Here is a 17,771-nt window from a genome sequence, read left to right as displayed (position 1 = left end):
GATAAATGACACCACAAGGAACCAACCAGACGAATATAGAAGGTAATATAATCCACAGGACCCTTGGCCTGGTTTCTTCAACACTAATAATTTTTTCAACAATAAATAAGGAACTGTGCTTGATTAAAAGAGACTTGAGAGTCTTAGAAACCAGATCAATGCATGATCCTGGACTGAACACTGACAAGGACAAACCAGTTCTAAAGGACATTTTGGGACCAATTAGGAAATTGGAATATGATCTGAATATTATAGTATGTGAAAATAAACTATAATTGAAGGCAAAGGTCACAACTGAATAAAGTAGGTTGCAGAACAGAGCATAGTGTGAATTTATTTTGGTTAAAAATTATAATATATACATGAACTGAGGAAGACCTGGAAGGATTTACACCAAGCTGTTAACAGCTGTTAACCTTCTGGAGGTAAGAAATGTGACATTTAAAATTTTCCCCTGATTTTTTATAATGGACATGTAGAGCTTCTATAATAAGAGGGTTATATATTTATTTTTAAATTTTTATTTATTTTTGAGAGAGCGAGAGAGAGTGAGAGAGTGAGCTGGGAAGGGGCAGAGAGAGAGAGAGAGAGGGAGAAACAGAGAATCCCAAGTAGGCTCTGTGCTGTTAGCACTGTCAGCACAGAGTGCCATGTAGGGCTGGAACTCAAGAATCATGAGACCAGGGAGCACCTGGGTGGCTCAGTCGGTTGAGCATCTGACTTCAATTCACATTATGATCTCATGGTTCATGAGTTCGAGCCCTGCATTGGGCTCTGTGCTGACAGCTCAAAGTCTGGAGACTGCTTCGGATTCTGTGTCCCCTTCTCTCTCTGCCCCTTCCCCACTTGTGCACTGTCTCACTCTGTCTCTCAAAAATAAATTTTTAAAAAAATAAAAAAAAAAAAGAATCGTGAGATCATGACCTGATCCAAGATGAAGAGTCAAATGCTTAACCAACTGAGCCACCTAGGTGCTCCTTAAGATTTTTTAAACTTTTAAAAGTAATCTCTACACCTAATGTGGGTCTCAAACTCACAACCCCGAAATCAACAGCTGGATGCTGTACCAACTGAGCCATACGGGTGCCTCAAGAGGGTTATTTTAAAAATTATTAAAAGAATTCAGCACTAAACTTAAAAACAGCTATGATGATGTTTTCAAAAAAAGAGAAAAAAGGAGACAATAATGATAGAGATTTTAAACACACTGTAGAGTGTGAATGTAATATGGATTATAAAGTATTAAAATTCTTTGAAGAGTGACCTTAGCTTCTGCGTGAAAGAGAATCTTAATATTAAATTAACAGTCTAATTAAAACATGATGGTCTTGATATAATATCATGTTTGTATCATACCTAAAGTAATAACATCTTCATTTAAAAACACAGTAAGTAGTTTTTAGAAAACGTCATTGCTAAGTCTAATATCTTAAATGAATTTACTTTGAAACTATAAATAGAGCAAATACTATAGGAGCTTGCCATTAATTTAAAGTATAAATATAAATTTGGGACACCTGAGTGGCTCAGAAGGTTGAGCATCCTACCTGCTCAGGTCATGATCCCCAGGGTTGTGGGATCGAGCCCTGCATTGAGGTCCACACTGAGCATAGAGCCTGCTAAGGATTCTCTCTCCCCCTCCCTCTGCTCCTCTCCTCTGCTCACTCTCTCTCTCTCTCTAAAATAAATAAAGTGAAAAAAATTAAAGTTTAAATATAAACTAATAAAAATGATACTGAATAAATCCATAAATTTTGGAGTTGCATCATGCCAAAAATTAGCATCAAAAACAGTATTATCTGTTATATCACTTACTAGCATTTACATTTTGCTTTCCTATTTTCATGCTTTTGACATCTACTTTGCTTTACGTTTGAGGGCACAAGGTATATTTTGTTTCCATAGAAAAAGAAAATAAATACTTTAGTGCTAGTCTTGATATCCTAAGTTGATTGATGAATGAGTAAATGTATGTATGGATGTAGGAATGAATGAATTTGCAGAGATGCCAATTAGATTACTCCTTTTCAAAAAAGTAGCAGAGGAAGCAAGTTGGCGTGTAAGGTTTCCGAATTTTCTTATCAGCTTTCTTTGGCCTTAGCTATTGAACTTATAAAAATGGAAAAACAAAGTGAAATGAAAGAGTGTCTGGTTTTGCTTTGGCAGGTTCCAGTCTTTTCTTCAAAGCAAGTAAACATGTTTTTAAGAATTCTTTGAATAATTGCGCTTATGTTTTCAATTGTGATGAACTCAGTTGATTCTTTGACTCTGGGAGAAACATGATTAGGAAGTATACTTCACTTCCTGGAGGGTGGCTCAGATGGTCAAAGGTTTCTTTTTTTAATGTCTTATTAAAAGACTGGGCATATTTTTTTTCTTTTGCCAAGAGAATAGAAAGTGCTTATAGGAGGAACCTCTACATACGGATTATTAGGAAATAGAACTTAAGTTAATGACTCTTAGTTTCTTGTATTCAAAATCCAAGGTTCTGATTACTTCATGTGTTCTTTGGAAAAGTATTTATTTATTATTTAAAACATCCTCTTTTCCTTTTTTTAATTAAAATTTAAAATAAATAAAATACTAAAAAGGTATAAAAGGATGTAAGAGATTAGTCAACAGGTCAAAATGTCAACAGTTTTATATTACTTTTAAATTGTTTAGGGGGGAATCTTTTATTGAGTGTTTCTCTTTTTCTCTGCCAGTCAGTTATCTGTTTCTCTCAAAATGATTAGTCAAAGATTACAGTAACTTCTTATTAACATAACTGGGGTTTCCTGTACATCTATTTTAAAGGAATTAGATCCAGAGCATAAATTATGCATCTGCTTTAGCAGTGCCACTAACATACAGATGGCAACTACATAAAGTGGAAAATACAGAGGATTGTTTAAAAAAATATTTGTTTTAATAACTTACTCTCTGGGTACTATGTTATTTTTTATTTACCAACGGTAGGTACTAGAGATGCTGTGATCAAAAATCTACATCCCATCCTCAAATTTAATGAAGGAGACAGAGAAATAAACAGCTTATGACACAGTATGAGAGTGTACTTGTAGAGCATAAAGGTAAGAATGCCATACTTACTCTTTCGTCTCTACCACCGTAGTAACATTTCAAGGTGCAAATTTCCCTTAATTTCCAGTGTTCCTAAGATTCTACAGTGTTGTTGTTGTTTTTCCCATTTCTGCTGTTTCTAATTTGAAACCAGAATGATCATTTAATGAAAAACAAGATGATGAGAATTTGAGAGTTGTTTTCTATCCAGGAGAAACAGATGCTTCTCATGCAATTGTAAGAATGAATTCAGTATTATTTGCACAGATGGAATTTTGCATTTGAAGTTCCTTTGGGAGCAAATTCTACCCAGGGCACTGTAACAGAACCTAGCTTTCAGATGAAGTATTAGTGGTAACTAAATTGTGAAAGTGTTTTCCATGCTACTGGCACCTGGAACCAAGCTGAGACTTCTCTTTTAGGACAGAAATTATTATATTGCTGGATTTTAAAATATTTTAATTTTTAGAACATGTGGAAGAGAAACAGTTTTTTGATGTCAGTTCAAAGAATACCATTTGGATTTTCCCCAGAATTCAGGTGGTGAAAAGGAGACGTACTCTTGGTGAGTTTATTTTAGTTGTGGTTTAGAGAATGTTACGACAAGGAGCAAATCAGCAGAGACAAAGTAGTTACTAAGCCAGAAAAGTCTAATGCTTACCAGGATTGAGGATTGGACAAGTGCAGCCTCTGTTAGTCCACGATTCTGGGTATAATGTTCGTTTTCCTCGTAAAATTTTCAATTTGGTAGATTTTAAGACTTTTTTTATGTTCACATTGACCTCAGCATGAGATCCTTTGTCATGAGCTGATAAGATCTTTATTTTTAGCACTGTAACAATACAATTCCAAAAGTTAAAATGCATAGAATTTTGAGTTATGATTTGAACTCTGAATAACTTAAATATGCATTTCAGAGTATTGTGGAAAAGTGATGATGTAAATGTGGAAATTTGCTTTAAAAATCACATTAGGCTCACTAACTTTTGCATTGGCTTCACCTTATTTTATCTATATTAACTATCCTCTTCCTTCTTCAACATTTTCATGTGCTACTGTTACTCATATCATTATGCTAAGAAACTATTAGCCATTTGTCTATTGCAAAAATAATCTTGAACACATTCAGCTATCAAATCCAAATAGAAGAAAGATGTATAGGAAGTAGAATTGTTATCCTGGGTTTTTATTTAGATTCTGATTATATTTTACTCTGTGGCTCACTGTGTATAAAGTTACAACAAAGAACAAACAAAATGCTACTGCGAGAATATCTTTTACGTATTCTACAGAGATTAAATAGTTAAATATTTAACCTTCTTCCTCAGATGTAAAATGCAAGCCATCTGGGCTTGGAGTGGCTGTCCTTCTACATGAAGGCAGAGCTTCAATATTCTCTATAGCTCATGATTCTATTAAGCTAAGTTCTTCCGTCTATGAAATGATGTGGCTGGGGATTAAGCAGTGAAATAACTTGGGGTGAGGAAGAAAGTAGGTCTAAAGAACACTGGATGTAAAGTTCTAATATTATTAGAGGAGTTCTTATGGCTCATCTCTACCTTGATGGAAAATTCTGTGTAATGAGGGAACCCTATACTGGCTGGTCCCATTTTCTAGGAATGTGGTTGTCAGAGAGCAATCTTTATAGAATCACCAAATTTTTGACTTCTAAATGGTCTTAAGAGTTCACCTAATCTTGTTTTATGGAAGCAAGTTATAACAAATCAAGTGAACTTTGCAAATTCGCATGACCAGTCAGTTAGAGAGGTAGAGTTTGGGCTGGAATCCCAATAAGTAAATGCATGAAGGGTACATAGCATAGTTCCTAATGCACAGGTAATGCTCAGTAAATGTTTACTGTTATTTTTCCACTAGACTGTATGCTCAAAGAGAACAGGGGCCTCATCTATTCATTATTATAACTTAATATTTTCTAATGGAATAAACAAATGAATCAAGCTTCTTTTTTCCATTAATAGAGAGAATGGGGATGGGAAAACCATTTTTTCTTAAGTCAGTAGGTGTATTGCCCTTAATAAGAACAGGAGAAACCTAATGGAGGACCATGGGGAAGGGAAGGGGGAAAGAGAGTTGGGGAGAGAGGGGGATGCAAAACCTGAGAGACTATTGAATACTGCAAATGAATAGAGGGTTGAAGGGGGAGGGAGGGAAGGGAGGTGGTGGTAATGGAGGAGGGCACTTGTGGGGAAGAGCACTGGGTGTTATATGGAAACCAATTTGACAATAAACTATTTGAAAAAAAAAGAACAAAGTATTTCAGGATGCCTTGGTGGCTCAGTTGGTTGAGTCTCTGACTCTTAACTTCAGCTTGGGTCATGATTTCATGGTTCATGAGTTTGAGCCTTGCATTGGGCTCTGTGCTAACAGTGTGGAGCCTACTTGCAATTCTCTCTCTTTGCTCTCTGCCCAGCCCCCCCCATAAATAAAAATAAACTTAAAAAAAAAAGAACAAAGTTTCTTAAGCAGAAAATAATACAATTGTGTCAAAAGATGCCAGTGCTATTGTTTATAAATTCAGAGAGCTACGAAATATATGTAATTTTGAAAACTAGTTGATGTTTCCACTAAACTGACCACCTTTGGACTAAATTGTCCTTTTTTTTTTGCTTTTGATAGTTTTCTCAAAACAAATTTTTCTTTATTGGGTACTATACATTTCAAAAGTTTTCTTCTATTAATTAGCCAAGTTTTCAAGAGTAAGGAGAGAAATATGCATGTAATTTTAGATAAGATTTATGAATTAAAAAAAAATTTTTAACATTCATTTTGGAGAGACAGAGAGACAGAGCATGAGTTGGGGAGAGACAGAGAGAGAGGGAGACACAGACTCTGAAGCAGGCTCCAGGCTCTGAGCTGTCAGCACAGAGCCCGACACGGGGCTCAAGCTCATGAACCGTGAGATCATGACCTAAGCTGAAGTTGGATGCTCAACCAACGGAGTCACCCAGGCACTCCAAGATTTATGGAATTTTTAACATTTACTTTTTAAAAATCTTTTATGACATTAAATACAATGTTATCAAGAACATAGGAGGAAAAAAAGAACCTAAACACTTGGTTTCAGAGATCATGACTTAAAATTTTCTCTTCATTGTAATATGTATTTCAGGCAGTATGAATTATGAAACAATACAAAGCCTCAGATACTAGTCTAAAATATGTTGGCAAGATAAGGCATCTAGTATATTTAATAGTAAGCATAAAGCCATTTAGAGTTTGAAGATAGGAACAGTCTTTACATAAGCAGTGAGGTTTTCCTTTGTATTTCCCTGGTATTTGAAGAGTAGAGGAATCTAGAATATACTGAGAGGGCAGGGAAGAGGCTTGAATGGACAATTAGTCTCAGTGCTTCCTAAATATATATTCTCTTCCTTCTCCCTACCAGTTACTGAGCATATAGTGCATGCTAGGTAATGTGCTGTTTGCTTTTCAAAACTCTCATTTTATGAGGAAAGTGGCACCATCCAATTTTACAGATGAAGGAGCCTAGAGAGGTGAAGTTACCCTATAAGCCAAAAATCCAACCCACATAGATCTGAATCCAAAGCTCGAGCTCTTGCCCATTGTGACAAAGTGTTTAAACTGATTTTTGCTTCATATTACGACATGATAAGTAGTACAGATTATTACTTGAAACTGGTAATACTACATGAAACTGGCACAGGAATCATTTTAGTGGTTAGAGATTTCCCTTTTAGGTTACTAAGACAAGAAGCATCCATAAGAAAGGATTATGTGTCATGGTTTTCTTCTTTTTATTTGTCTCTTTTCCTCATAGTAGGATGACTTTGCCTTTGCTCTAGCAGCCTCCTGCCCTAATTAGGACCTTCAGCACCATCTCTATTAGGTATTATTATACAAGACTTGGGCTAGACCTTCCATTTCCTAAAAAAACTCTTTGGATTTAGTTTGAATAGATTCTGAGAAGCATTCAGGACTTCGAACTCACCATACGAATACTTCATTCCACAGAAGGCCTTGGGGTTTCTTAACACCTGTTCTTTACATTCACATTTACCTACGAAAAGCAAGTGAAAAATTGTGTCAGTTATTTAGAAACAAAGAAAGAAAAAAAAAACTCAGAAAGTAAACCCAGGTAGCATAACTCATTGTTTTAAAAAAATTGCGGTGTAATTAACATGCAGTGTTATATTAGTTTCAGGTGTCAGGTAGCATAACTCTTTAAGGGTTGAGTGCTTCCTATAATCCATAAATACTAAAAAATCATAAAAAGTCATTCAAACAAAGTAGAGTCACTATGAATTCAATTAGTTATCATCCAATACAGTATTGACTTAAGAGAAATGTAGAAAGCTAGAAATAATGATATATTTTAATGCTTGTAATTGATGTTATGATAGATATAGTCCAGTATTAATATTTCATGCTAATGGAAAGGAACAACTAAATTGATAAACTATAGAAAAGGCAATTTCTTTTCACAATTAATATTCACTACAGCAAATGTCAAATAGAGTAAAATAAAAAAAGTCCAATAAGCAGTCCTTTGAAGGTAATGCCATCCAATTTAAAAGTATTTATTGAGGACCTATTATATGCAGGACATGGTGCTATATACTTCAGAGGATATAAAGATGAGCCATATACAATTCTTGCCTGAAGACTTACAACTCAGTCATGTGAATAAAGCAGGTGTATAAACAGTGATGTGTTCTGAGACAGATACAATATGCTTGGGTGGGAGAGTCACATGTTTGGGAAGATGGAGAAAGGTTCCATGGCTGGAAGGATTTGAAATGGACCCTGAAGAATCAGTAGGATATTCTCCCAACAGTTTAAATTATGTGTTATAATTATTGTGTGTGAGATATTTGTCAGGCCCTGTGGAAGACTTTCAAAATGCCTGTGTACATAGTCTATATATAGCATTCTTATTTATCTGTTTCCCCTCTAAACTGTAAACCTTGAAGAAAAGTTGTCTTATTTATTTTTAAGTTTCTAGAAGGAATAGGATTTCTGTTCTTATTTAACAATTTGATATAATTTTATCATCCCTCCCATCTGCCTTCATGCATTGCATTTCATAGGCGTTGAGTAGCACGAACGTAGATAACATTTACTGAGGAGCAGCTACTATATGCTAGGTACTATTTTATTTACTCATCTAAGATTCTAACACATAGAAATTTGACAAGAACATAGAGATAAAAGAGTAAGTAAAGAAATGGCGGAGTGTGTTCATGGAAGAATGCATGGTTCTGTCTTTCCTGGGTACAGACGGAGTTGTGAATAGTAGAGGCATCATGGAGGACCTTGACTGATATGCAGTTAGGGCCTGAATTTAATTTGTTAGATAAAGGGGAAATTTAAAAAAAATTTGAGTACTGGTCACACACAAGGTTACATTAGTTTCGGGTGTACAGCACAGCAATTCAACAAGTCTGTATGTTATGTGTTCACCACAAGGGTAGCTAGCATCTGTCACCATGCGGTGGTATAACAGTATCATTGACTATATTCCCTATGCACTGGCTTTTATTCTCGTGACTTATTCATTCCATAACTGGAAGCCTGTATCTCCCGCTCTCCTTCACCCATTTTGCCCATTGATAAAGGGGGATTTTCAAAGCTTATCAGATTAAAAAAGTTACATGAATTAAAAAATACATATATATGAAAGGTAATGAAAATTATCCTGGTATTAAAGTAATTAAACATAAATTAACCTGGAATTAGCATATCAAAAGTACTGGAAAAGAGAGGAAAATGGAGGTGGAGACCAATTAGAAGATGATGAAATTAATAGTAACAACAGTAACTGAATTGAGTGCCAACTATAAGCCATAAACTATATAAGGAACTTTATCCATATGATCTTATTTAATCTTTAAAATAACCTTATGGGATAGGCTTTATTAACAAATGAAAAAATAAAGGCTCAGAGAAGTTAATTAGCTTGTCCAAGGTAGCAAAGCTAACAAGTAGAAAAGCCAGATTTTAGGCCCAGGCCTGGGAGAATCTGAAGCCCCAGATCTTTTCACTGTACTCTCCACCTAAGTCAGATGAAATGTAGGTCTGAACTAAAGAAATGGCTGCAGGTCTAGAAAGGAAGAAATATTAAGGGAGGCGGAAGCCTAAGAATGAAATTGGAGTTTTCAGCGAAGGTGACAGAAGACTAAAGTATTACTAACAGAAATAGGGACATTAGGAGGAAAGCACTTCAGGAGTGCGTAACTTAAGGTTTTTGGGTAGCAACCAATGGTTTACCTTAATTGTTGAAAGGATATGGAGTAGCTCGTAGAAAGGAGAAAACGCTCCAGAACCAGAACGCAGAAAAGACAAGAATTCGGAGAGTGCCAGAGATCTGGGTAGAGGATGTTATGCAGTCTCTTATGGCTGTGCCATTGGAATCATGGACTGTGATCACTTTCTGACTTTGTCACTTCCAGCTTACGATCTGAATTCCGGGGAGAGAACATCTGATTGGCCTCACCAAGACTGTATTAAATGGGGGAAAGCTGGTTCCCTAGAGAAAGTTTGGCTTAAGTTGTCACAGAAATATCAGGAACAAAAGGGAAAACAGATCTGGGTAGGCAGCAACAACAGAGGTCTAGTATGAGGAGAACATAATGACTTAGAGTTGCTGACAGAATATGCTGGTGGAAATGTGAGTATGATTCTGGTGAGATGAGGTTGGGTAGACATGGTAATGTGGCAAATAGTGACATGCTGACTCTAACTAAAGCTGCTAGAAACCAGAGAATGAGATTTTGCAAGTGGAAAACCACAGTGGAATTCAATAGTGGCAAATGAGAAATCATAGGTGTTTAAAATTAGCTGTTATGATTTGTTAAATAATATTGCATATCATCTAAACATAGCAGAGAGAGTTACTCATTCAGAAATTGTAGTAACCTAAGTAGATAGCCCATGGCCTTTGATAATTCCACTGAAGTTGGAGAGTATGGCAACCACCATGCTAAAAAACCCAACTGAACTCCAAAGGGCATGTTTTATTCCTTATGTTCAGCCAACAAGAACATACCAAGTTCTGTTATTTGAAGATTAATTAATTAATTAATTAATACATTAAGAAATCAGACATTCAAATTTGTTTTTGAATGAATCGTTGTGATCAAGCTTTAACCCAGATGTGTTTTCTTTTTTTAAATTTTTTTAAATGTTTTTATTTATTTTTTTGAGAGAGAGAGAGAATGAACAGGGGAGAGTCAGAGAGAGAAGAAGTCACAGGATCGGAAGATAGGCTCCAGGCTCTGAGCTAGCTGTCAGCGCAGAACCTGACATGGGGCTCGAACCCACGAACCGTGAGATCGTGACCTGAAATAAAGTTGGACGCTTAACCGACTGAGCCAGCCAGGTGTCCCCTAGATGTGTTTTCTTAAAGGAAATATGGAAGGGAAGAGAAACCTAGTTAGGTAATACTGGGTTATGAGAACGTCATTTACAGTGCTGTGGGACCAGTTAAAGTCAGTTGTGTTGTACAAATTCTGTAGGACTAGTTCAAGCCAGTTTTGTTATGTAAGTTCTGGGGTACCAGTTACAGCCAGATTTGTTGTACAGGAGGTATAACTTTTTATCTAATGTTCTCTATCTCACAAGAAGTAGTAGAAATTAAGGTTATCTTGCTGGTATAGTGCATTACACTTCTAGTTAGAGAAACTTATGGTAGGTAAATGGGTAGGCAAGCACATGTATTCGAGAATGAACTGTGGTGCTTAGCAAACTGATTATCACTTCTTTGTTGGTAAAAGGTGCCCAGGAGCACCATTCTATACCCAGTGGGAACTTTGCTGTGTAGCAGGAAACGGAACAATGTCTTCCTCAATCTGGAGCCCCTCCAGATGAATTTCAGAGACTCTCTGGGGGATATCTCAGACCTAACAGCTGTTGTGAATGTGGTCTGGAGTCATTCTGATGCCAGCAAGTTATGTGCTTAATTGGTGTGCCGCCAGCTCCCTAGTAACATGATTAGCTTCATGAATGTCCATGGTGCTAAAAAGTTGATTTTTACAGATTTGGCTTAGCAAAATTGGATAATCATGAAAATCATTGTTAGAATAATAGAAGAAAATTTCCAAAAGGGGTTAAAGTTAAAATTATAGAATTCAGACTATTTAGTATTGAGGCAAAAAATTAATGGGAAAGTTTTTTCTATTTCAAATGCTAGAATGACAAATACAACAACTCTGTATTTCTTTATCTTTCCCACCTTCTTTCTTGTTGTGACCTAAAATGAAACCATTAGGAAAAGCTTGTAAGATCATGTTGAGTGAAAAAACAAACAAATAAACAAACGTGATACAGAATTGCAAATACCAGTGTTTCTCAAATTTGGGTTCTTGATTCTTGAGAGTCCATAAGTTCTCTATGAAAATGTATTAAAATTGGTTTCTTACTCTGCCCCACTCACCCTGGTCTCTGCTTACCACAGAGCTTTTGCACTTGCAGTGTCTTCTGCCTAAACTCTCCTCCCTCTTTTATCTGTATAGCTCACTCTCTTACCTTTTTCAGATGTTTTTTCCCAAACATCACCTTTCACAGGACTCTCCTTGATTACCCTATTTAAAAGTATGCCACTCCCAACCACTTATTATCTCCCTCCCTGCTTTATTTCTCAATTATATTAGACAACATGATGTGAAAATTTATTTATTAATTTTTTAGTTTCTTCCTCCACAAGAATGTAAGCTCCTTGGAATCTGAGATTTTTGTCTGTTTTGTTCTATTACTATATTTACAGTACTGACACATAATATGAGTATTCAATAAATATTTGTTGGATAGATGAATGAATTTATAAAGAACTACTAAGTAGTGAGAAAATTAAAAATTGGAAATGCACAGAAAAAGAGACCTGAATTGCCAAGAAACCATGAAAAGCTACCAAAACTCTTAGTAATCAGGAAAATACAACTTAAAATGGCAGGGTCCCATTTCACACTCATCAGATTGGCAAAAGTTGAGAGAGAGGTTTGATAACGTTAACTTCATGAAGTCAGAAAATATTAAAGGAGTTGAGGGGCACCTGGGTGGCTCAATTGGTTGAGCATCTGGCTTCGGCTCAGGTCATGATCTCACAGTTCGTGGGTTTGAGCCCCACGTTGGGCTCTGTGCTGACAGCGAGCTCAGAGCCTGGAGCCTGCCTCGGATTCTGTATCTCCCTCTCTCTCTGACCCTCCTCTGCTCATGCTGTCTCTCTCTGTCTCTCAAAAATAAATAAAAAACATTTAAAAAATTAAAAAAAAAAGGAGTTGAATTGTGCCTGAGTTAGTGAGGTAGAATAGTCCTTGGCCCCTTGTATGTGTTACATAAAGATTTGTTACATGAATACAAAGTATCAGTAAGGATGTGAAGCAACAGGATATCATACTTTTTTGGTGGAATGCTAATCTGTACAACTGCTTAGGAGAGCTATTTGGCAGTATGTGATTAATTTGATAAAAAGCATACTTGTGACCCAACAGTGGCTAGGTTGTTCCCTAGAAGAAGGATTGGCAAACATTTTCTATAAAGGGACAGATAATAAATATGTTGGGCTAAGAGACAAAATGAAAGATTATCATGTAGGTACTTATATAACTATTTTATTTTTTAAAGTTTATTTATTTTTGAGAGAGAGAGCACACGGGGGAGGGGCAGACAGAGAGGGAGACACAGAATCTGAAGCAGGCTCCAGGTTCTAGGTTGTCAGCTCAGAGCCCAACTCAGGGCTAGAACCCACGATCCATGAGATCATGACCTAAGCCAAAGTCGATACTTAACCAACTGAGCCACCCAGGTGCCCCACTTATATAACTATTTAAACTATAACCATCTAAACCTTAGAGCAGATAGTTTGTGGGCTGTAGAAAAACAAATGGCAGACCCGATTTGGTCTGAGGGCCAGGTGGCCTGCCCCTGCGCCAGTGAAACTCCTTCTCAAGTGCACAAAGTTACATTTAAGAGGACATTTGTGGTAGAATTAGATATAACAGTGGAAAATTAGAAATTAGAAATATCCTAAATGGCAAATAATGAGAGAATAAAAAGTGGTATATTCAAATAACAGAATGCATAAATTTAAAAAATACATATTTAGGTCAAAAAAGGACTTTAAAGGGGTAGGTAAGTTATGTACATGCAGTTTTAAAACACTCTATGTATATGTGTAGTAAAATAATAACAATATGAAAGTGAATGATAAGTACCAAAATTCAGAGTGGCGATTACTCTGTGGAGTAAGGGGAGGCTAGTGAAGTTCGAGATTGGTACCGGTCCTCAGACATATCTACAACACTTTAAAATTTAAATGAGAATATAAAACAATTATGGCAAAACTTTGATAGGTGTGTCTATGAGTGTTCATAATACATTTTCGGCATTTGTAATGTTTAATAAAAAGAATTCTTTTGGTGACCATTTCACAATACACACAAATATTGAATCATTATATCGTACACCTAAACTAATATGTTTTATATCAATTATACCCCAATAAAAAAGTTTAAAATTTTCTTATAAGTTTCATTTGTAACAGTTGGGGAGTTCTTTACAACCAAATGCTGACTCAAGATCTCATGCCCACATTTGTATTTGTGTTGTGATGTGGGCTGGTGCTGAACAGCACCACTTGACATCCTACAAGAAAAGAATAGAGGCAGGATGAACACAGAAGTCAGGTATTCACAATGATATCAGGGCATGCTCATCAAACAAAGACGGATAAACATCATAGGAAAGTTGAGAGGAAAAATACAGATCTGGCAGACTTAAAGAACCATATTTATGTAGTGAAGAGTGTTTTGACTTCAGTAAAAATCATTTTTTATTTTGAATTATGGTGTTAATTTGAATTTGTTAGTTTGTTATTTGGCTTATAATTCATTTATAAAATTTATTTTTGTTTTCTACTTGTATAAAAGATATAAACACAAGGAGTTCACACTGGCTTTGTGCATATTATGTTACGCTAGGTCTGTGAGGACATTTTTCCTTTAAATGGATCTCTACATTTCCAAACCTGACATAGTTGGCTCTCAACTCTGTAAAAGAGTATATTTTAGACAGAGAAAGACACACAAAAACATTAACATCTTGGGTAATGAGATTTGGATTTTTTTTTTTACTGTGATGTTTTGAATTTTCCAGATTTTCTATACTAATTATATATGTTCCTCTAATAATCAGAAAATAAACATAAGCTTGTCAAAGTACTCCTTAGCTCTATTGAATAGTTTTATACTTAAGGGATCACTACTTTATTAAGCTTGGAGCTAAAGCGTTCCCTTCATAGAATCCAAGAGTTGTTTTCTGGTTTGTCACAAATCGCTGTTACTCAAGACCAGACCTGGAAATATAGTATCTGGTTATATCTATTGTCTCACCTGAGTGTCGAAGTGCAGAAAATCCTTGCTCACCCTCCCACTCCCAGGCTGGTTCACTTTTATTGTGCATGGAATGGAGGTCAGGAATTTCATGATACCAGTCCATGTCTGTGCTGCTAATAAAATAAAAAATGATGAAGTTAAGGAATTTCTTAGAACTTGAATGAAATGAGTATATTTATGGAGACATAAACCTAATCAGGTACTTTCCCATCCCTTTAGTTTTCAGAAATAGTGTTTTAAGGGCCTATTGTTAAGATTAATAATTTATTTTGCAAAATGAAGCAGACCATGTCAAGAATCTTGCAAGAATAGATTTGACAAAGATTCTTCAAAGAGCTGTGCAAATGCATCTTTGCCCCACTAACAGCATGCAAGATGTTCTAAATCACTATCAGATCTTCAGAGCAAGAGCCATGCATACTCACCTGCTGATGCAATCGCCCGTGAGCGGGTCACAGCTCCCTGCGCAGTCACAGGGCCTGCAGCCATAGTCTCCGAAGCCCCAGTACCCCACCATACACCTGTCGCAATGTGGCCCTGCAACCCCGGGCTTGCAAGGGCAGTCACCATTGCTGGGGTCACAGAAGGTCACTGAGCTGAAGGGAAGGATGGCTGATCCAACTGGATGACAGGAACACTCTACAACAGAGAGGACACGTAGGGCTGATGAGAAAACTAGGTTATCTGTGAAGATCAGACCTGGCAATCCCCAAAAGTTTCCCCTCACCACCCAGCATACTTCTAAGACTCCTCCTTTAGCCAGTTGGCATATGCTGAGAATGAAAGCTAATTAAATTACAGATGAGAAGATATAATCAGGAAGGCCAATTGCTGAAAATGAACAACATTACTTATTTTAAGTTAGTGGGCATTAAATGTGAATGGCTTTTGCTTGGAGTATTGAGAATAAACCAGCAAAGGTGACAAAGAAGGAGCAGTTAGCGAGAAAGGAAAACAAGTCATGAGACGGTGGTGTTTTGGAAGCTAAACAAGGTTTCCACATCAGGTATGTAGCATCAGCTGCATTAAATACTGAAAGGCCCAAGCAGATGGGGAATGGGGATATATTTTTGCATTTGACAATATGAAAACCATTGGTGTCCTCAATAGGGACAGTTTCACCACAATGATGAGTGGTGAGCACATCTGAAGACGACTAAGGAGATGACAGGAGAGGAATTTGAACATGGGAACAGGTAGCTCAGAAATGTGGTGGTAGCTAAAACTAGAGCGGATAGGAATGCAGTTGAAGGTCTGAGTTTTTGTTTTGTTTATGTTAAGATGAGGTAGATTGCAAATGTTTGATGTTGAATGGAAATGATCCAGTAGAAGGGGGAAATTGATGACCAGAAGAAAGCTGGAAGCATTTTTGGAGGGATTCTTGAGCATACTTGAGTGAAGAAGACGGACAGGATGTGGTGCAGAAAAGGAGGTGCCGGCCTTGGGAAGGAACACGATCTGTTCATAGTGACAGGGTGCAGGGCAGAGCATATGGGCACAGATGCAGGAAAGTGGATAAATGCAGTAATGGGAGCTGGTGGAATTGTTCTTCTGATTGCTTTTTTTCTCATGTTTCCAGATGAAATGGGAAGCAAAGCCACCAGGTTAGAGTGATGGAGAGGGGAAGTGGGGCAGTGAATGAGAGACATAGATAGTGACATATATAATTGTCGGTCACAGAAAGGCCACGCTTGAGGTCAGTAGTCATGAATTTTTGGTGACACAGCTGAGAGGGCTCAGGTCTGGGATACTAAGAAAGCTGGATTTAATTCACATGGTGCTGTTGACTGTGTACTCTTCAGATTCATCTGTTGAAGCCTAATCTCCAGAGTGATGGTATCTGGACGTGGGGTCTTTGGACATTTGGATGTGGTCATGGAGGTGACAAGATTGGTGCCCTTGCAAGGGGATGAAAAGTTCAGCACTCTCTTCTCTGTGAAGAATGTGGAGCTACAATGAGGAGTTGGCAGTCTACAATCCAGAAGAGAGAGTTTCACCAGAGCCCTGAACTTCAGAGGGGTACCTGAGTCTCGTGGAGATTTCGTGAGGATGAAATTATTTTATTTTACACTATTAATGTTTATTTTTGAGAGAGAGGTAGAGAGAGAGACTGGAGAGAAAGGAAGAGAGAGAGAGAGAGGAGGATAGAGGGTCCAGGCTTTAATACAGAGCCTGACACAAGGTTCATAATCTGAGCCGAAGTCAGACACTTAATTATTTTAAATGAAATGACTTCAGCGAGGTACTTAGCATAGTCTGACACCTACTAGGCTAATACCTCCTGATAAGTCTTCTCAACTAATATTGTAAATCCCACTCCCTTCTTCATCCCCTTGGAAACACCTTTTTATTGATTATTTTCTTTGTTATTAAAATCACAGTTTGGCTTCAATCTGGCCTCAGATCTCCACTACTGACTGTGGGGCTTCTGGCAAGATACCTAGCTTTTCATTATCCCAGGTTTCTTGTCTTTAAAATGGAAATGAGAACAATATCTACCCTCATTCAGTTGTTCTATGGATAAAAGGAGATCAGGTATGTAGCACATGGCTACATGCATGTAGTGGCTGGCACATGGTTAATTGTGGATTAACTAACAATTTAATTCAAGAAATAATTCTTGTAGCGGTGTAGGATCTATGCTTGTATAAGTAATGGTGCCAGCCTTCAAGGAACTCAGTCTTGTTGGAGAAACAGGAGGAAACAAAAACTTTCCCTACACTGTGACTAGGTACTCTAACAGAAGCCTATGAGTGCCACGGGGAGTATAGGAAAAGGAAGACAGGCTGAGGGGATCACATAGGAACCACAAAGGAGGGGTCATTTAGATATGTGAGCTGATCCTAAAGATAAGGAGGAGTTTGCAATCTGAGAAGGAGGCAAAGGCAGGCAGTTGTTTATCCCAGGCTTTAGATACTCCCCCCCCCCCCTGCATTTATTTTAAGTAATGAAAACAAAATTTAATTGTGGTCAAAAACATATGGCACAAAATGTAGCATCTTAAACATTTTAACTGTACAGTTCATCCCCATTGTATTTAATGTTTCCACATTACATGTGGAAGCTATGACTGCTTCCTGAAAATGCAAAGCTCTTTCCTGCCCCGGTGCCCCTTGCCATGGCCACATTGCCTTTCCCACCTTGTCCGTCTGGATCCTGACATGTTTCCTTTTCCTTCTCCCTCAGGACAGTTTACCACTCTCTCCTCTATGCTGCGTCCGCTTTTAGTATATACTTCCATTTTGTGTGTATCATAGTACATCATTATTGTTTGTATACCTGTTGCCCTTACTACCAGACTTTGGACTCTCTGACAGAAGCATCTTTGTCTTCTTACTTTGT

At 37.1% G+C, this 17,771-nt stretch overlaps 1 protein-coding gene across 2 annotated transcripts in view; it reads right to left on the bottom strand.

Annotated features, from left to right (window-relative positions):
* NTN4 (netrin 4) overlaps positions 1-17,771 on the bottom strand; it is a 129,760-nt gene that overhangs the window by 3,559 nt on the left and 108,430 nt on the right. Inside the window, exons 6-9 of one of the 2 annotated variants that reach the window (XM_029955596.1) lie at positions 14,855-15,068; positions 14,427-14,542; positions 7,031-7,099; positions 3,722-3,892 (exon numbers count right to left, since the gene is read on the bottom strand). In XM_029955596.1, the coding sequence (XP_029811456.1) occupies positions 3,722-3,892; positions 7,031-7,099; positions 14,427-14,542; positions 14,855-15,068 (570 nt within the window). The remainder of the gene's footprint in view (positions 1-3,721; positions 3,893-7,030; positions 7,100-14,426; positions 14,543-14,854; positions 15,069-17,771) is intronic. The other variant, XM_029955597.1, reaches the window with a different exon arrangement.

The sequence above is a fragment of the Suricata suricatta genome, chromosome 10 (assembly GCF_006229205.1).
Source record: "Suricata suricatta isolate VVHF042 chromosome 10, meerkat_22Aug2017_6uvM2_HiC, whole genome shotgun sequence".
Classification (NCBI taxonomy): Eukaryota; Metazoa; Chordata; class Mammalia; order Carnivora; family Herpestidae; genus Suricata; species Suricata suricatta.
Note: the sequence above shows the minus strand (reverse complement) of the source record. Positions and strands in the feature narration are given on the sequence as shown.